The sequence below is a fragment of the Carassius carassius genome, chromosome 4, assembly GCF_963082965.1.
Source record: "Carassius carassius chromosome 4, fCarCar2.1, whole genome shotgun sequence".
In the NCBI taxonomy this organism is placed as follows: domain Eukaryota; kingdom Metazoa; phylum Chordata; class Actinopteri; order Cypriniformes; family Cyprinidae; genus Carassius; species Carassius carassius.
The window spans coordinates 31,409,760-31,431,906 of NC_081758.1; the positions used below are offsets into that span (position 1 = coordinate 31,409,760).

At 37.4% G+C, this 22,147-nt stretch overlaps 1 protein-coding gene and 1 non-coding gene across 8 annotated transcripts in view; both read right to left on the bottom strand.

Annotated features, from left to right (window-relative positions):
* The window catches only part of LOC132139774 (transient receptor potential cation channel subfamily M member 3-like), a 125,059-nt gene that overhangs the window by 85,073 nt on the left and 17,839 nt on the right, over nucleotides 1-22,147 (bottom strand). For 2 of the 7 annotated variants that reach the window (XM_059548383.1, XM_059548382.1), the window contains exon 1: nucleotides 19,913-20,047. The exons of the other annotated variants lie outside the window; for them this stretch is intronic. In XM_059548383.1, the coding sequence (XP_059404366.1) occupies nucleotides 19,913-20,047 (135 nt within the window). Of the gene's footprint in view, nucleotides 1-19,912; nucleotides 20,048-22,147 lie in introns of those variants that run through there. 7 annotated transcript variants of the gene reach the window in all.
* Nucleotides 15,638-15,720, bottom strand: trnal-cag (transfer RNA leucine (anticodon CAG)). The gene has a single exon. It is a non-coding gene; the product is annotated as a tRNA-Leu (tRNA).

Below are 22,147 nucleotides of genomic sequence, written 5' to 3' on the forward strand. Positions count from 1 at the left end.
GTATATCTCAGCCTGTACTTCAGATGAAGGGCAACGGTGAGCCAAGGAAATACTTTATTTTTAACGCATCAGTCTTATTCATCCTCAAATGACTGGTAATTCTCTTGACTGGTGGATATTTGCTAGAAATGTATCTCCATATTATATGGGGGCTGCATTTGCAGTTTCTGTTGAGCTTTTCTTGCTGTTTTTTTTTGCTTACTCTGAAATTTAGCTCATGTCAAAGCTGGCATTTTCACTTGTGATTTCATTACCTCATGCCACAATGTGCAATGACTATAACCTTTGTTCAAGACTCTTTAAAAACATCATACCAGTCCATTTGATTTTCTGCTAATTATTAAACTTTGCTTTACTTCTCAAATTGTTCATTCAGCCAAAACCATTTGCTCATTAGCAAATAAACTATTCAGTTATACAAACTTGTGGTATCAACGCTAATGAAACAGGCTTTATGAGACATTTGTATTTGGTGCACATTGTATTTGGTAATAATAAGCTTAGGGAAAATAACGTCACATTACAATTAAGCGGTGTGTATAAGGACAGTTGATTAGAGCGTATCCATCTATCGACTTCCTGTTTTCTGCCCACTGGTCACAAATCAGGAGTTGCACTTATTGGCTCAGATTGGTCCTGTCATGCTGTCAGGCGAGGCTGATGATGAAGTGTCAGAGTCATAAAGGCTTAAAAAGAGACAGGCTGGTGCAGAGCGGGTGTCACCAGTGCTAAAATGCTGAAATAACACCTCCTACAAACAGAAAAACTTCACCTCACTAATAGGGAAAGGGCTATCCTGAATCATCTCATATTCAATAATTTAACTCTTCTCTAGCTTTATAAAAAAGTACTGTGGCAGTACTGTGAAACAGAGTCTGAATCAGAGTGTAGTACTGTGAAATATGCCAAGACACTGAATGATCACTATATATAATTTGTCAGTGGGGTTGTACTTAATAATTTCAAACATGCTACAGTACAGCTGTTGTTAAACAAACAAAAAAAAACACATTTAGATCAGCATGACTTGAACAACTGTAGACCCATCTCTAAACATCTTTCATTTCCAAAGTTCTTAAAAAAAGTTGTTTACCATCAAATATCTTCACACCTGGGTGCTTTTATTATTTTTGACAAATTTTAGTCTGGTTTCAGGGATCTTCATAGTACTGAATCAGCTTTGTTGAAGGTTTTAAATTACATTTTACTCACTCTGGATGCAGTAGATCTGTAGATCACGATATTCTTTTTTACACAGACTAGAACATGTAGCTGGACTTCGAGGTTCTGTGTTGAAGTGGTTTACCTCTTATCTCAAAAGGAAAAAGTTTTCTGTCAAAGTAGGGAATTGTTTTTCTTCCCATACCCCAATACATCAGGTTGTACCTCAGGGCTCCATCCTGAGTCCTCTTTTGTTTGCATTATATATGCTTCCACTTGGTCATATTATACAGAGACACCACTTTTATGCCGATGACACTCAGTTCTATTTTCCAATCAAAAATAATAATGGTTCTTTGTCTGGCCTGTTAGACTGCCTGTGTGAAATAAAATGTTGGATGGACATGAACTTCCTACAGTTAAACAATGACAAAACTGAAATTGCAATCGTTGCCTCGCCAGATACGACCTCAGACATATTAAATTAGTTTTTTTTTTTTTTCAAATATTCATGATTGTGTCAAAAATCTTGGTGTCATTTTTGATTCTAATTTGAGTTTCGATAAGCAGATTAGTGCTATTATTAAAAGTAGTTTCTTTCAGCTAAGATCTATTGCCAGAATCAAGATGATGCTCTCTAAAACTTTGCTTTTGGTTTATAAAGCTTTACATGGTCTTGCCCCTCAGTATATCACCTAAACTAACCTAGACTAAACTAAACATATAATTTCATGATACTTCAAGGTGCTTCAAACAATATCAAGATTAATATCAATTTATGTTATTCGATGTACAGTAAAGCAAGCTTTGATTTACAAATGTCACACTTAAAATCATCACAAATCACTGAAGCAACTGAATACAAAAAGTAAGGTAAATCTTACATATCTCTGCACTTATGACTCAACAGCGACACAAATCAAATGCTAAGCCAGTCAGATAACTTCAAGCATGAACACTCAAGACTTCTCTGCCAGCTCATTCCACTGTTGGATGCTAAATGACTCACTGGTGAAGTAGGAAAATACCTATAGGGTGCCAAATGACACATAAAGCCTGTTGAAAATAACTGCAAATTTAAATTCAAACGTGATTTTCCAGATTTAGTTCAAGTGGGTGAACAGATCTGTTTTAATAATCTTTTAAATTTATTAAAACTTTTTCCCAGCTTTCATCACTTATTAATAATATTTTAAGTGCAGAAATTTAATAAATCAAACTTGATTGCCAATTGCACAGGTTCTGTGCAGCAGCTAAACTTCATGCATTACCAATGTGATTTGAGCTATTGCTTTAGATTTAAACATTTACCAAACATTTAGATCGAGATTTTTGTGTTGCACAAAACTACAGCACACCTTTAATGTCTGTCTGTGCAAAATAGAGAAAAACGAAGCAAGCATACACTATTTGACATTTCATAAACACCTGTACATGAATGAATAAAGAAATATTCAAGGGCTGTGGTTTGTTGATATAAGACAAAATATTTGTTTGATTACTTAATGGTGTTAATTGTTTTAGTCACTGAATCTTGACCCAATCGAAACCTGTTTATTGGGATGAAAATTGCAGCTCATATCCTTACATAATAACTATGTATAAGCGAATTCTCAGTAAAGAGAAAAGTTCTCTCTGTTTTTTTTCATACTCTGGGGATAAAGATCCAGTTTTTGTAGTTTACAGAACAAGCTGCTTGAGCTATTTAAAAAAAAAAAATCATATTTCTATATTTAGCTACTTACAACTGTGTTTTCATTTGAAATCCTTTTAAAGATCACCCACAAAAAAAAAAATTACACCGTAGAAATCTCTCTGTCTATGCATGAGATTTTCTTCATTTTTGTGAATACTAAATTGCATTTGCACACTTGGGTGCATTTGATGCCCCAAAAGGGAGATTGGCAGGCAGATTCATTACTGAATCTGATACGACAAATGTGCCGATGTCACACGATATGGCCTTTTGTTGGAAAAGCTGTGATATTACAATCTGTTTTTGACATTGATTTGTGTCGCATTGCCTCTTTTAGCAAAAAGTCGGACTGATCCTGCTCTAGTCTACTAGCGTGTATCAATAAGATAAAGCAGCACTGGCCATGCATCAGATCTGAGTTTTTGTGGTTTCTGTCAGATGAAAGCCATCATTTATTTTTTACAATAAAGGCCCCATATGGGTCAGGGTCATTCTGGTCTAGTCTAACTGACAGGTGATCTACCTAATCAAAACTGCTGAAATGTAAAAATAGTTATAAAAAATATATAACTTATGTTGCATGCAAAATGAACAGCTCACATGGACACACTGTACAAGGTTATCATCATTTTTGTTATTTTGCATATACTGTACTGCAGTGCATTGCATGAATTATTCATGCTGTGAGCAATGTTTGGAACCACAGTTCTGTCTCACCACAGACATCTCATTATTACGCACAGTATAACATAAACATGCAACTTGATTGAGCTGTCATTGTTGTTGTACAGTTAATTGTGCAGCTATACATTAAGCTATTGAAAGATTAGCAAACATTGGCTCTGATCCAAAAAGCCTTAGTGAGTTGCCTCATGGCTTTCTGCCCAATTTCTACATTTGCAGCATCCTGAATTAAATGATACTTCAGTAAGCAAACAATACGTCAATTTGTAAATAGTTTTGGAGAGAAAAAAAGAGTTTAATTCCTGATTGTTTATCTTTTTTTTTTGTTACGTCTCCGAAGTCAGTATTCTCTGGAAAACTGCTATAAAAAAATACATGGTGTGATTAGTGCTATAAAAACACACCTGAATTGTACTCTGCAAGTATATACATATATTTACAGTGGACAGAAAAATTATACACTATCAATTTATATTTTCTAAATAATATTTTTACCATTTCTTTTGGATATACTACAGCATAAAATATATAAGCTGACAATATAAAAGCTGATTATTCAATTTAGAACACATGTAGGCTTTATATTATTTTATATTATTATTACTGTAATTTTTGTAGTGTAGTCAAAAGTTTAGGGTCAGTAAGTTTTAAATGAATTCTCTTATTCAAGTCAGCATATTAGAATGATTTCTGAAGGATCATGTAACACTGAAGACTGGAGTAACAGCTGCTAAAAATACAGCCGTGCCTTTACAGCAATAAATTATATTTTAAAATATATTCAAATAAAAAAGTTATTTTAAATAGTATGTTATTTCACAACATTACTGTTTTTGTTGTAAGTCTTGATGAGGATAAGAAACTTTTGTTTTAAAAAATCTTAGCAAACTTTTGAAGGGTAGTGTATTAAAGCTGCCTATACATTTATAGAAGGCATCATCATATTCTGGGGTCCTTGGCATCAAAACCATGTTGCCTTTTCCACAATGGACCTTCAAATTTGGACCAAAAAAAATATATCAAGAATACCAAACAAAGTAAGCAAGGAGGCAGCATAATTAAGTTTCCTACTATTTGGATCAGCCTTAGAATCTAATGGTTTAAAATGCTTGTGGAGGCAGCTCACTAGGTTTTGGAACAGAGCAACGGTATTGTCTCATTTAGGCCCAGAAAGTAAACGTTACAATTATCCGGATGAAATTTGAGAGCAGGCACAGAATAGATATCCACCCCCTTAGAAATGTCTGTTCACAAGAGTGTCCTCACCAAAGCCAACTGAAACAGTGTAATGAAAAACAACAGTAGTGTTTTACTGATACTGAATCGTCGTTCTTATGCAGTATCTATTGTATGTATCATAAAAATGGGCACTAAGCTCAGTCTTGAAATGGCATGACTCAAAGGCATCCATATAAAGGACTTCAGAAAGCACTGGAGGGAGCCTTGACAGTGGTCCTGAGAGACAGTATTATCTACAGGCCTGTAAGGCGCCGTGAGTGATTGCTGCAGATAATGTGACCTCTGGCTAGGCCTGATCAGGGATCAGTGGTTTCAGGGTTAAGAGCCATCCAGCGACCAGAGAGACTGAATCACTAGGACATATGACTCTGGGAGAATCTGGAAAAGCAGATAAGACATGGTTTGGCTATGGTTCAAACTATCTAACATTAACTCTTTCATTTCATCTTATTCCTATGACCTCCACCCCAAGTCTTTTGTCTTTATCTCTCTGCATTCTCTGATAAAGTCAAGCCTGCGGCAGCTGTTTACAGTGTCACAGCATCTGTATGTGTGCACAGCGTTGGGTAGTAACAGACTATATAGAATCTGGATTATATAGTAAAAAATGCAGCTTGTCACTGGAGCATGATTTCAAAAGCACACCTCCATACCTTATCTGTCCCTAAAGGCTGCACATTAGAACCTTAAGGGTGCATATTTGTACCTTTAGGGGTAGATAAGGTGCAAAGGTGCAAATTTCTTTAAGGTTTATCTTCAGGCAGTGGTTCTCAATTGTGGACTTACAACCTGAAATTGGTTCACAGGTCTGTTTTAATAAGGCAGAATTCCTCATCCCTGGTTCTGGAGAGCCACTTTCCTGCAGTGTTTAGTTCCAGCCATACTCCAATAAACCTAGGAAGGGCTGCACCATTCGGCAGTTTGTACTTACATTGGAACATATGGTCCACATTACAGTTTTAGTAACCACAGTACTGTAAATAACTTTCAGTAACTGTATAAGAAATTAATAAGGATCAATAAATAACACAAAAAGTATAAGAAATGACACTGATTAGTTACAATCGATTTTATTTGACATGCACAACATATGTATAGGTTATTTTGGGTCAAAGAGCAGCTAACAGTCATTTATTAATTTAATGTTCTGTGTCTTAAAATGGAAATGAGTGTAAATGTCAACGTTATTATTTATTCCTAAAGGATTTAAGTCTGCTAGGTTAAACAAGAGCTTACTGATACACTTCAGTTTATCTGCTATACATCCGTTATTCCTGCTGGAGGCTTTTATTAATATTTAGTTTATATGTAGAGTAGAGTTATGTTTCAGCTAAGTTTAATAGTGCAATGCAAACATATTTAGAAGTGAATAATTCATAAGTTAGAGTCCCTTTACATCAAACTAGGCTAAGTTGGAACTAACAGTATATGTAAGATACAACCATCCCCCATTTATATATATATATATATATATATATATACACACACACACACACACATTAACTTTGAGGTCTTACACGCCAGCTTAATGCAAATAATACCATGAAATCTAGGATACAAAAATTAATAGGTGTTTTTTTCTGTATTTATTTACAACCCGAATTCCGGAAAAGTTGGGACGTTTTTTAAATTTTAATAAAATGAAAACTAAAGGAATTTCAAATCACATGAGCCAATATTTTATTCACAATAGAACATAGATAACGTAGCAAATGTTTAAACTGAGAAATTTTACACTTTTATCCACTTAATTAGCTCATTTAAAATTTAATGCCTGCTACAGGTCTCAAAAAAGTTGGCACGGGGGCAACAAATGGCTAAAAAAGCAAGCAGTTTTGAAAAGATTCAGCTGGGAGAACATCTAGTGATTAATTAAGTTAATTGATATCAGGTCTGTAACATGATTAGCTATAAAAGCTTTGTCTTAGAGAAGCAGAGTCTCTCAGAAGTAAAGATGGGCAGAGGCTCTCCAATCTGTGAAAGACTGCGTAAAAAAATTGTGGAAAACTTTAAAAACAATGTTCCTCAACGTCAAATTGCAAAGGCTTTGCAAATCTCATCATCTACAGTGCATAACATCATCAAAAGATTCAGAGAAACTGGAGAAATCTCTGTGCGTAAGGGACAAGGCCAGAGACCTTTATTGGATGCCCGTGGTCTTCGGGCTCTCAGACGACACTACATCACTCATCGGCATGATTGTGTCAATGACACTACTAAATGGTCCCAGGAATACTTTCAGAAACCACTGTCGGTAAACACAATCCGCCGTGCCATCAGCAGATGCCAACTAAAGCTCTATCATGCAAAAAGGAAGCCATATGTGAACATGGTCCAGAAGCGCCGTCGTGTCCTGTGGGCCAAGGCTCATTTAAAATGGACTATTTCAAAGTGGAATAGTGTTTTATGGTCAGACGAGTCCAAATTTGACATTCTTGTTGGAAATCACGGATGCCGTGTCCTCCGGGCTAAAGAGGAGGGAGACCTTCCAGCATGTTATCAGCGTTCAGTTCAAAAGCCAGCATCTCTGATGGTATGGGGGTGCATAAGTGCATACGGTATGGGCAGCTTGCATGTTTTGGAAGGCTCTGTGAATGCTGAAAGGTATATAAAGGTTTTAGAGCAACATATGCTTCCCTCCAAACAACGTCTATTTCAGGGAAGGCCATGTTTATTTCAGCAGGACAATGCAAAACCACATACTGCAGCTATAACAACAGCATGGCTTCGTCGTAGAAGAGTCCGGGTGCTAACCTGGCCTGCCTGCAGTCCAGATCTTTCACCTATAGAGAACATTTGGCGCATCATTAAACGAAAAATACGTCAAAGATGACCACGAACTCTTCAGCAGCTGGAAATCTATATAAGGCAAGAATGGGACCAAATTCCAACAGCAAAACTCCAGCAACTCATAGCCTCAATGCCCAGACGTCTTCAAACTGTTTTGAAAAGAAAAGGAGATGCTACACCATGGTAAACATGCCCCGTCCCAACTATTTTGAGACCTGAAGCAGAAATCAAAATTGAAATGAGCTTATTTTGTGCATAAAATTGTAAACTTTCTCAGTTTAAACATTGGCTATGTTATCTATGTTCTATTGTGAATAAAATAGTGGCTCATGTGATTTGAAAGTCTTTTAGTTTTCATTTTATTAAAATTTAAAAAACGTCCCAACTTTTCCGGAATTCGGGTTGTATTATAATACGTTTTTCTAATACAAATAAGTCTCAGTGTTTAATGAAAATCTCTAGTTTTAGGTTCAAGGAATATTTTTCACTTTTGGTGGTATTGTTTTTATTTATTTATCCGTCAAAACAGCACAAGATTTTGTGGGTGATATCAAATTAATAATAGCTTGATCAAAAGTGATCCAAAATGACGATCTAAAATCTATTTTTAGATTAGATTACCATGGCACTTACCATTACTGACACATTTAATTGTGTAATTTGCAATCAGTACCAGGATGCATTTCAGAAGTTATCTCCCTAACACTGTATGTGTGTGGCAGCGTGTGGAACATTCAGTCCTGAGCAGTGAGGAAGGATAAACAGAAGAGACTCGCTGCCAGAGATTTGGGGCTCACTACTGTGACCACACACACCAACTGACCACCAGCACTGAAACCCAGCAGAGCAAACACAAAAACTGCCTCCAACCATCCAACTTAAAAACATTCGGGGTAAAGGACTGAGGCAAGGGCTTAAAAAACCTTGAACAAAACAAATCACGGCAGCAAAAGGGCAAACCGGCTTTGGGTACAAACTGACCTACCCATACTGGACCTCCTAAAGATAAATAAAAAAAGTATGAATAGCTTCTTAAAGAGATAGTTCACCCTAAAAAATTATTTTGTCATTGTTTATTCAATCTACTGTCATTCCAAATCCATATTATGGAAAACAGCAGCTCACAGAAACTCAGTCATGCAGGTTTGAAATGACATTATTGTAACTAAACAATGACAAATTTTAATTCTTCGGTGAACTATCACTTTGACCATGGCCAAAGGTATTTGATCAAATTTTTGGGGGGAGACTGTTCTTCCATGAATTGTGTAAGTGTTGGAATATCGCTCGTGTGAAAGATTGCTGAGTTATGTTATCTCCAAATAACATCTAATCCTCATTATGCTTTAGCCTCACCACCAATGCTCATTATGTTTTACAAGTTATTTGTTCACCTGTCACAAACAAGGACTGTTTACAGATATCTGAACAAATTGTACTTGACATCTGATGATAAATTCATAAAAAATACTAAGTCATTACAGCTTGAAACTTTTTCATCACACAGATGATTTTCCCATTTACCGCACTCTGAATTATCCAAACCCTCAGGGTCATTACCCAGTGTCAGCGTGTCTTCGCTCTCCGAGGGGAGGAGATGGCATCTCTTTGCTCAAATTTAAATGCAATTCCTACTGAGCACGACTGTCACAGCATTCCCATCTTTGCTCATGTGCCACACAAATGCCAGTATTTCTCAGAACGGGCTGCTCTTTCTGTGATATGTTAGATAAGTGCAATAGCTCCTGTGATAGCTGTGGATTTCCGTTATGCATTTTTAATAAATAATACATGCAGATTTTGCAGGCCTGCGGCAAGCTTGTTTAATGTATTACACAATAAGCAGTTGATATGAATGTGGCGGTGAATGATGAGGAGGTAAGTTGCTAGGGGAACATATGAGAAACATGTCCAGAAAAAAAAATACATATTTTAGTTTTATTGATTAAATACATACACAGGTTTCCTCACAGGTCGACACCACAATCCTGATGCTAAGCAACAACATTTGACCTCAATTGGTGCTTTCATTATTAAAGATGCAATGTCTGTTACATATGATTTTCCTTCATGCTCCGCTGATAATAACTAAATATACATTTAAAGGTGAAGAGTTAAATTTCTGTGCCTCAACAAACAGCATACCAAAAATATTGTTTCAGTTTTTAAAAATCTCCCTCTTATCTCTCATTGGTTGGCAATAACAATGTCAGTAATGTTAATGTTTTGGATACTCTTAAAAATAAAGAGGAAATAATACTACAAATGGATCTAGATAATGCCTTCATTGTCAGCTGTTTTTCGGTCTTGTGTCATTGGACTGTAATGGTTCAGTGCCACTAGCTCTGCACTGAGTGGGAAGATTCCACTTCCAGGTGTCAAGATTATATTGCATTCAGCTTCAAATTAATACCCACAGATACAGGAGTACTATGATGGACACACACCTAGCCTGCATATACATAACAAATAATACATTTACACATATCCATGGGCTATAAATGCGCAAATACACATTGTTGTGTCATTTTCAAGGATTGTTGTTTTAGAGCTGAATCTACAAAGTTAACTCACTTCGACATTTAAAAAATATATTAAAAAAAATTGTGAACAGTTCTAAACTTAATGCGCTCACTCACACAGATCACGTTGCAAGTGCCCAAAGACATTCAGCAACAAACATTTTAGCGTTGCCCCGCAATTTGATCAATAAAATAGCATAATCGTTTATGAGCTACATTATCTTTCTCAACAAGGAGCTGGTAACACCATTGTTTGGCAAAACGGTGGTAATCCATACATACACAGCCTCTCTCTCTCTCATAAATGAACACTTGATGAATTAAACATTTCTGAGAACAGAATATTGAATTGGAGATCGCTAAACTGCAAGCTTTAATGGTGTTTTCAGAAAGCAAACACGTTTATCCACAGTGAAGATAGTGAAGTAACACACTTAGCAGATATTTCTGTATTGCACAAGAGGGAAGCTATGTTTTAGGGATTATGTGTCTTTATATCAGGCAACCCTGGTGGTGTTCCTCTGCAGCTAGATTAAACCTGGTTGTAGCCTATATATTATGCTCTATTCATAATTTTTTAGAAACCTTGCACTTTTCTATTCCATTTTAAATGGTGTTCTTGTATTCAAATGAAATGTGGTCCACTTCTGCACATGTGCCACAATATCAATACTGAGACAGCTTTATCGATATTCTTATCATCAAATCTCTGTGACGATACATCGTCGTATCAGTGTATCAAGCACAGCATTAGTGAAGACTATCCCAGAGCCTTGTATCGATTGAGAGACATGTGTGTAAAACCCCATGTGGTTATATTCCTAAAACAGTGGAACTTATTGTAAGCTGGGCTGGGACATATGCAGACACATCATGTTATTCACACCACAGACAAATGTGATAACATGCTGCTCAGCTTCATAAGCTGGAGAAATCACTGAATAAATTAAGGACATGGAAGGATAGGGATTGAGTGATTGAGTGAAAAAGAGGTGTGGTGAGCCAGGGGCAGCTGTGGTGGAGGGCTGGATCTGGGACTCAGGGGTGAGGAGACAGAAATAGCTCACTTTAAGGAATGAAAAAGAAACTGGAGCACAGGTCCAATATCCATTAAATCTGAAATGTGGGGACTGTGTGTGAGTACACACACACACACACACACACACACACACTATATGGATATAAGAAAGAGAGGGGTTCCTGAAAATAGCCCTTGGTTCCACTCTCATTTTCTGTGTTCACACATTCAATTTATTCTGGCCACACAAATTGTACAGTGTAAATGGACACACACTCACAAGGTGTGTAAGACTGCCACACACTTATCAAACGTGCTGACAAGGCATATTAAAGTCCACGTGAGGAGGATATACTTGATCGGATCAGGCACCCAGAGACCATTTGCAATCGCAAAGACAAGAGCAAAGGAAAAATTATTAAAAGTAATTTCCATTCCTGAGAGTCTCATTGCATACGTCTTTGACATGGCTATGCAGCACATTTTACCGCACATTTTAAAGATGAGGGAAGCTTATTACTTCTGCCCAACTTCAAAGGGCCAGTCCCGTTCAGAGCTCATTCATGATTTGCCCATTGAGGGAAGCTAATTCCAAATCCTCCATTTAGAAAGAGGGAGGGAAGACTGTCCCTTTCACCTCATTGAAACGTGAATGTTTTCCATGGAAATGGCAGGAAACCAGGAGGAGCTGCTTGGTGATACAATGTTATGTTTTTTTTTTGGTCCTCTATTCAGGACTATGTAAATAAATTTATTGAAATAAAGAAATTTATTTCAAACCAAAATTAGTTTAAAAGGAATACTCTTAAAATAATTATAATGGTCGTTTTTTACCCATACAATGAAAGCCAATGGGGTCCAAAGTTGTATGGACAAAACATTTTTCAAAATGTCATTTTTAATGTTTCACAGAAGAAAGTAAGTAATACAAGTTTGAAGTGACATGAAGTTACTGAATTTCATTCCCAACTATCCCTAAGTTTTGATATTAATATTCAAAGAATAAATATCATAATACACAAGAATTGTGTTTTAATAGACATTATCTGAACCACAAAGTCAGACAGATGTGCTTCATTTGAAGATGGTAGTGCTTTTTTTCCACTCTGCAATCTGTGCAATCACAGCTAATTTACGCAATGCAAATTTTATTTATTTAGACATGAAGATGTTATTGCTTGGACTTGCATTTAAAACCCATGCATCATTTATCAAAGGAAGGTTTTTGCCGTCCAAGGTCTCTGTGATCAAAGACCAGTGCTTCAGAAAGTCACTCTTCAAGTATCATTATGGTAAGATTTACCAGGCTTTTATGTCTTTTATGCTGATTGAGCGAATAATGATAAATGCAATGCTGCCAGTGATGAGCTGCCCACCTCCTCATACAATTAACTTTTAACTGAATATAATAATTTAACTGAAATCAGAGCAGCAGTCCTACCTGAGCTTATTAAGGTCTGTGAATTATTTATAATACATTTATACAATACATATATAATACATAATACCTCATGAGACGATACACCACCAAAAATGCCCTCAGTACACTAACAGCAGAGGCCAGTATATAACTCTACAACTCCAATATCTGGCTCAGACTTACAGCAGCAAATTTTGCATAAGTCTAGATGCATAAACATTATTGTCATGGTTCTGCCTTCATGTCCTGATTTTCTCTCTAGTCTTGTGGCAGGATCATGACAGGCCCGTGTTTTGTGTACAAGCACATGGCCTTGTCTTTTGGCCATGTGCTTGTGTTGTCTCGTTTCCTTGCCCCGCCCCCTTGTTACCCTAGTTTTGTCATCATTGATTTACCTGTTCCACCTGTTGTGTTCATTAGTAGCCTCCCTTTATAACCTCGTGTGTTTCTCTGTCCCTTTGTCGGTTCATTGCCAAATGTTGTCTAACGTTGTCATATATTGTCAAGTCTTGCCAAATGTTGTGAAGCTTTGTCTCTGTCTATCTTTAATGATACCTTGCTGTGAGTATTTTGTCTAGAGTTCAGTTCTACGTATAATGTTAATTGTTTTGTTGTTAGTTTAGTCTTCGTCAAGTCTTAGTCAAGGCTTTTGCCTTTTTGTCTTGTTTTGCCCCCTCGTGGGTTTTGTTTTCCTATTTTTGTACAATAAACTGTGTGCTGTGACTACTGTCTGCATTTGGGTTCATCCTCCACCATCCATATAACAATTATACAGTTTACATTTATACAGCAACGTTTTCTTATTAAAAGGGATCAGTCTTCCTGCCATTTCAATCACAAAGAAAGAGATGCCCACTTTAATATTTGCAAGAGTTTGCTGCAATCAGCAATTTAAATTCAAATCAATTTAATTCCTCAGTGTCTGACAAATTGTAAGAAGAATAAGGTGGAGAAAATAGAAAGTTAAAGCTGTATTTTCAATTCACCATACATTCAAAACCAAAGAGAAAAATTAAGATCTTTATAGTCTTTATAAAATTAACATTAATTAAATTTTTGGAAAAAAGAAGAAAAAAAAAAGACAAACTAAATGTGCAAATGACTTATCCTTGAGTGAAATGAAAAATTTTGATTTATTTTGATTCGGCTTTTTAAGGAGCTAATGCATTTATTGCCATGTCTTGTACAGAAATAAATAATTTAACTGAGTAATACATCTCTAAATACAAGTTGCAGTGTTGTCAATGCATGAAAAATGTGTTTGTGTGGTGTGGCTTAATCATTTTGAGTATTTTCTTTTGGAAGCTATTTGTGTGGTCCCTGATTCTCTAAAGAATAAGTGCTGAATTTCAGTGTAGCAGAATTATTAGAATATTAAAGTAAATACGCTTTAGTACAAAGAGAGAAAAAGAGACACAAGAGTGAGCCACAGAGAGATAGAATGAGAGAGATGAGATTGTCGGAGTGTGTCACTGAGATAATATTCAATATACAGTATACTGTAGTCCCAACACCTGCCACCAACCCTGAAGATATGTGCTGTAGTGATATGTGGTTTCACTCTTCTTCTGCACTATGAGTAAAGCAAGACTGCATTTGTCTTTAGACTGGGCTCATCATAGAGCGGATTAAGTATTTTCTTAAAACTGATAGTAATGTAACTTGTGCAATCTTAAATATTAATGCAAATGGTAATACATAATTTAAAGTAAACTGAAAATAAATATTTGAACGCGACAATTAAATATTCAGTCCTATGCAGGCTGAATATCTTATTTGACATGTGTTTACTCAGGCTAGTGAAGATAAGAAATATGTAGGACATATGAAAGCTCATTCATGAAGCATTGCAAGATAAAGGAAAATGTTTTGCCACAAAATTTAAGGAAATATTAAGAAGTAAATTCACAGTATAAATACCACACACAAACACATCTGTCTCACTTTCACAGGGGTAGACACAAGTTAACATGAAACACATGAATAATACATTCTGTATGCAGGGATTCAGAAAAAAAGGAGCAATTGGCTCCTACAAGAAACAAAATGAGGAGTCAAATAATTTTTTAAGTGGCACAGAATAAATGGCTTTAATTCATTTATTTATTTATTCATACATTATTTTTTATTTTTTTACATTTCAGTCATACTGTCGTGTTTATGTCTCATCTTTGAAATTTCTTGAGAATTTTAAAGCTAATACTTTGTTTATTAAAAGGTAAAATATTACACATTTTATTGCAATTATTGGATGGCAAGTGCAATACAAATAATATGTTCACGCATTAACAGAACACAGCATTTAGACTTGAGCTCTTGATAACAAGAACCCATATTATTACTTATTATAAACGCGAACTGTTAACGCTATTGCTAATATCAACACAGCTGACAGCTTTACCTGATGTAGTTTGTTTCTTGATGTGCACAAAACAGACACTGCTTTTCTGCACTTTTACTTCACATGTCATTTTCGATCTCTCTCATGCTGCTACAGCTGGAGCTGCTTTTAGCAGGTGCTGTTTGGCAGGGATGGGGACTGCTTTTCCTCTAAAACTTTGATGTGCATCGTCTCAGTTTATTACGTCAACATAAAAAAAATTTGTGATCAATAAAATAATGATAAATAACAACATGTAAATTATACAGGCGATCTCAGCAAAAAATATCACTTGCAAATGAATATTTTTGGTCACAAATGCAACCGTTTTAGGTGCAGTCTAGGGGCCTTGATTGTATGCATAGTGAAGTGAAGTGAAGTGAAGTGACATTCGGCCAAGTATGGTGACCCATACTCAGAATTTGTGCTCTGCATTTAACCCATCCGAAATGCACACACACAGAGCAGTGAACACACACACACACACTGTGAGCACACACCCGGAGCAGTGGGCAGCCATTTATGCTGCGGCGCCCAGGGAGCAGTTGGGGGTTAGGTGCCTTGCTCAAGGGCACCTCAGTCGTGGTATTGAGGGTGGTGAGAGAACTGTACATGCACTCCCCCACCCACAATTCCTGCCGGCCCGGGACTCGAACCCACAACCCTTCGATTGGGAGTCCGATTCTCTAACCACCAGGCCACGACTTCCCCTCCCAAAGGATAGATCTGTCAGAAGTGGGATTCGAACCCTCGCCTCCAGGGGAGACTGCGACCTGAACGCAGCGCCTTAGACCGCTCGGCCATCCTGACACCCTTAAACTGTACATGCATGCATTTTTCCACAGTTCTTAGACCAGAAAGCACATTACACACACACACACACACACACACACACACACACACGCACACACACACACACACACACACACACAAACACAAACACACACACACACAAACACACAAACACACACACAAACACACACACACAAACACACACACACACACACACACAAAATATGGTCAAATTTCTCTTCTGACTATACAACACAGATCACTGTCTCTATCACCCGGTTGAGAACACATACACCTGCAGACACACAGAAATGCTTGTTTGGGAAGGAAGTGTTACATTGCTACATTCATTTGCATCTTAATAGACAGATCAGCAAACAACTTTACTGTCTGGTTAATGTCAGATATCAACTTCCCAAAAGAAAATAATCCAGCACATTACTGTAACCTGCAAAAACAACAATTAAGATAAATCATAGATACTTTTTTCTCCATTACCTATAGATTTATTTGAGTCCATACACACAACCAGGAATGATCCACCTAAAAATTTGTATGTATGCTGTTATAAATTTTTCTACAGCATAAAATATCACATAAATGGCAGTGTTCCTATGCATTTTTTTCCCATGTAAAAGTAACAATGATCACAGCTGTCAAGCTCCAAACAAACGACAAAAAGGACCATAAAACGCATAATATTATGTGCTGTATATAAAATCTCACTGCTGATCTCATACGGTTTGAAAAAAGTATGCCACATTGTTACAAGTTTGATATCAACACCTACTGTACATGGCACTAGTTTTGCATGTGTTGTATAGGGGCACAATATTCAAGTTTGAATATGCAGGCTGGAAAATAAAACTGGAAAGTTGCAGTGAAGAATAATATTTTCTATGAATAATTATCTAAACATCTGTTCTTCACATACAGTAAAGCTATTGTATGGCAACTACTGTATATCTGTAATATAGTTATATGCACAAATTCTTTATTAATTCTGGCCTCTTTTTTGTGAAGCTTGACAACTGCCAATGTATAGAAAAGGATGAAGACATGAAAAAAATAACAGCATATAGATTTGGATTGACATGAGTGTGAGTAAAAAAAAGAAAAGAAAGATTTTAGTTCTATGGCTGTACTTCTACATATCCATTTCTTCAAACACTCGTGAATACAAACCATGTGTAATTGGTGCAACCTGCCTAAGCATCTGATTAATTACCAGTGTTCCCTGACAACCGACGAAGGCATCAGCAAATTAGATTAGCTCAAGTGCAATGACAGATAGAGCCACATCAGTCACAGACCTTCATTTGCTCTTGGGTATTTTCATTATATCTGGAGGGTTGGCAGTTTGCTATGCTGCTGGACCTCACGCACACACAAGGAAAAACGTACATATGCTCACAAACATAAGATTACATGCACAAACAGTGAAATACCCATTCACCTCCTTAGTGCTCTGTTGAACTACACCTCAGCAGAGCTGGACAAACATACGGCTGTTTACTCATCACTGAGATAAATCTCATATGCAGAGCATCTGTCTTTCCAACCTGTAATCTTCAACTCCTCTAGTCAGTTACCTACACAGAACACCTGCAGTTGAAACTTCATCTGCTCTCTAACCCCCGTCTAATCCAAAACTTTCTCCTTAAAGTCAATTTATAGGTCAAATATGCTGCATTTGTAAACCATAATCAATCTAAATTCCCGCCCACAATCGTTATGCAACTCAGCAATAGAATGCATTATGCAAAACACAAGCACATCTCATACTAAAGAGACCTAGCCCGGTAATACCGGGCTGGGGGGGGGGTTGTACTTGTCTGAAGTTTAAAATCAATGTTGTACCTGTGAGCCAATCACATAACGTTTGGTTATGACGTGGGTTATGTGCCTGCTCAGCCACATCAAACTTCCGTGGAAAACATAGGAATGCTGCGAAAACAAAACCATCCAGCAAGTGATGCTGCCTCCTTAACCTGATCCTGCATGAGAGCAACCAAGGGGCACACAATCACAATTATCGCCTTGCTGGACTTTGGCCTCCCCAGTTTCTCGCTGACGATCAGTAACAGTTGATAAATTAAACTTTTCCCAAAACCCATCAGGAGTATGGCCACAACAACACCTCCATTCAAAATGGGAAACAAACACTCTTCTTGTTCAGGCTTCAGTTGGCAAATGCCAGGAATACTCTCCACAATAGAGCGAATAGCATCCCGTGTCTCCATGTCTGCTGTCGTTTTCGATTTCCCTAATTTAAACTACAATCTTAAATTCTGCGCTTACGCTTAGTTTAGCATCTACATCACGGCTCTCAGCCCACCCTCTGTTCGTTGATTGGTCGGCTGGTTTGGAGCAGGAGGAAGGAAATCTGGGAGATGGTTTGCTATCTCAAACGGAGTAAAGAAGCGAACTGAAATTGAGCGGAAGTACGAAGTCTGACATAGTCAGGCTAAAAGAGACCATGCTGGCTACAAATACACTTACAGCTATGAAAGTTCCAGCAAAGTTTAATTATTTAGTCTATACATTACAACTGGACAACTTCACATGGAAAGTTTTGTCCGTGTCCATTTGTGGTTGCATCTTAAATCAGTAGACGAGTGTTTCCTGCAACTATTAACACAGGACAAGCTGTTATGTCACACATTGATCAGGAGTAGAAACAAATTCTAAACATTCAGACACAACCCACTTGTGGTTCTTTTGAATAAAGGGGTTCTTTTTAATGAATGAATCAAAAAAGATTCATGAAACGACATCAAACTCGCTTGTGAGTTAGCGGATTGAATCAGACACACTAAGTGAATAGTTTAGAACCCTGATTCCCTCACTAAACACCAATTTTTGGTTAGTGAACCAGAAACGTTATGTAGCCATAGGTTTGTGTCAGAAATCACATGCTCATAGTGGGTACTTCTTTTGCACAAGTAATTACTTTGTGACAGTTAAAAAGAATGTTTTATAGCATGAATGTAATCCAGATGTATTATACATTGTCATGTGACCAATTATTGTACATACGACATGAAATTAAAGATAAATATTCACAACATATTCATACATTTTGTTATTGAAATCAATTAATAATTGATATGTGAACTAAAGCATTCCTGAACAACAATCTTCATCATGTGAAACTCTACATTTTCAGCTCATTTGGCTCCTTAATATTTCATTTTAGGAGCCAATAACTCCTTTGTCATTTATTTTGTTTGGAACCCTGGATAAGATCCAGTCCTCTGCATTTCACAGCCAGTGCTAAAAGCAGCTCACGACATGCTGTTACAGTTCTCTGTACTACACCTCCAGAGCAGAAACACTGAACCAAGAACATAATGATCCACTCATAACACTTGAGTCATGACCCGGGGAGGATTTGACTCTTGGGAGTGCTAAACGAATCCAAGCACTGTCTGTGACCGATCTACACTGTTCTATTACTATAACACAAGCAGAAAATGTATAATATAACATCACTGACTATAGTACAAGAAGAAATTGCATTACATAACTGGGATCCATTACTATACTACCAGCAGAGATCTCTTGAGCTTTCCTCATAAAGCATCTATCATGGTCCCAAGTGTGTGTTAAAGCTTTATTACTACCTATTAGCTAACACCTCTGTAATGGGTAACAACATAACAAAGGTAATGATAATTTTCTAACATAAACTTGATAAGTTTCTGATTCATGTGAAAAGCTATACTTGTAATGTAAAGCATGTGCAAAGATGTAAGTGATTTGTGGGTAAGCAATAAAACATTACTTTAAATGTTTTATTAAAAATGTGATTTTTAATTTAGCTGGGAGAACTCAACACTTCAGACTCTGACAATATACTTCCACATGAGCAGAGTACCTGTCATTATCAAATAAGACAGAGAAGTTAGCTGCTTCAGCGCACTGCAAGAAAAAGCTCTTATGAAGCACTGAATTTCCGTGCAGAGGAAAATGCTTTAGAGAGAATCAATCCCAATGTACACACATGATGAGGCTTTATGTATCAGTTAAACTCAAAGTCTTCTTTAAAAAGAGCTTTCTTCTTATATCTAGTCTTTTGAGTCACATTTTTCTGATTTTAAACAACTAATTCAATCAGTACACGCCAAAAAGAATGTGTCCTAAGCATTTTTCTTTTAAAAAGACATTATTGTCTCTTTCCTCCCCCATTTGCCCATCCCACGGGTACCTTTAGCAGGCGCACAGACGGAAGGAAGGCTGCATGGCACAGTTTCCGTATTGTCCAGTTGAGAGGCCGAGGAGCATCCAGCTGGTTCATCGCTCCTGGCCGGACGTTCCCGCCATCCGGAAAAGGGCCCCACATTGGGGCGGCGATGCACGAGGGGTCTCAGTCCGAAATCCACTTAACTCATGAAGCATGACCCTCCTCAGTCCCTGTCGCAAAAACACGCAACCTGTTTCCTCCCGAACAAGGCGTTCTTCACCTGCACCCCCTCCCTATCCTCCCTCCCCTCCCCACAGATCCACTGGATCGGGAAAACACCTTCAGACCATACAGGGTGTCCGGGTCCACTTCCACTGGCCACAAAGACCCAACAGTGCTAGAGATAACTTCGAGCATGCGGTCTGAATGAGTGGAGAGAAGCAGAGAGAAGAGGAGCAAAGCTGAGTGGAAGAGAGGAGAGTGAGAAACAGTAGCTGTGATGTAGAGCAGCAGATCGGCACTGTCTTGAAGAAGCCGGAGAGAGAGAGAGAGAGAGAGAGAGAGTGCGGGGAGTGGAAAGAAAGAGATGCATGGAAGGAAGCAACAAGAATGATAGTATGTACTGTCAAAGAAATTGAAAAACAAAAGATACATGAGATCATGCAGTAGAATGAGGTTGAGAGTTGCTGTGAAGGCAAAGCATTGGAATTGATGAGGAATATTAGAGAGCAGATGGTGTTCTTTTCATTTTAATACAGCTTTCTCTTCTTTTAGGTCTTTCAGGTCACAAATGGAAAAACTGAGAGGAAAGATTCCCCTGATTCCCTCGCAATGTCTTCTATTTGTACTCCTCTGAACTGTTCTCCTCTATTCCCTCTCTTTTTTCTTCCTCTAAAGCCCCCTCCTCCTCCATTCCCGCACACTCAATCCTTTCCAAACATATGACGCATTGACCAACGGAAGGATAATGGAGTAGAGAGAGAGAGAGAGAGAGAGAGAGAGAGGGAGAGAGAGAGAGAGAGAGAGAGAGAAAGAACAAAAAAATGTCTCTTCGTTGTATTGGACTGAACTGCTCCCCTCCATTGGATGGGTTTAATAATACAGGGTTTGTTAAACGGTCTGACATTGTCTCAGAAAATGTGATAGGGAAAAAAACCTCCCTGAGGCAGAAGTGTTTAAACAAATAAATGGTACGGTAGAAATGGAGAGAATGCAGTAGAAGAGTTGGCCATCGTGCTTTGTAGTCACTAGGTTGGCATCCCTGAGGATCAGATCGTAATAATGAATCTCAACAATCAATCCCCAATCTCCACGGGCATCACCTGGCCACGCAGATGTGAGAGATGCCACAGAGACCTGGATGGAATACTAAGTAGCGCACCGAGTGGGAAGCTCCTCCTCTTCCTGCTTCTTCCTTGGATGCAGAGTTCTCCTGTCACTCAAGGTATCTTGAGATGCTGAGAAGATTATGCAACTCTTCAAGGCAAGTCGTGTATCCATAGCAACCTCCGTTTACCAGTGTCAGTGGGAGATTGGGTTTAATGTGCAGGTATGTGGAAAGAGGATTGTCCTCCAATCAGATCTGACAACGAGGACGAGAAGCTCCCAAAGATACAGAGATTTAGTGAGTGGGATTTAAACAGAGAGAGCATGAAGACACCGTACACATGCTTACCATATTTATGTGACAGCAATAACCATGTGTCATGTGGAGGGTCATTCTACTATGCAGTACATTTTCATGCCCCCAACAAATATGTCTTAATATAAGAAAAAATATAAAATCTAGAAATCAAGTGAGTTCATTTATTAAATAAAATTACTAATTTCACGGTTTTGATGTTATTGTTTTTTGTCTGAACACACATATATAAAATATTATTATATTAATATTATATAAATGTTTGAATACATATATATATATATATATATATATATGCACAGTGGTGCAATGTAACAAAGTAGCCCATTTATATTTCATTACTTTTGGGAGAATCTGTGTTTTACTCAGGTTCTAATATTTCTGTCAACTTTCACTTTTACTCCACTATATTTCTTAATTAAAATGTATCCTTTTCCTCCGACACATTTCCCCATAGCATATTCGTTACTTACTACAAAATAAAATTGGTAGAACACAGACTGCATACACAGCCGTGCTTGATATCATTTTCCACTCAAGTCAAGGCGGGGTTGTGCGATATCCTCTAATATCGCTAGAGTTTTTTTTTTTAAACAACATGCAAATCTGACATTATC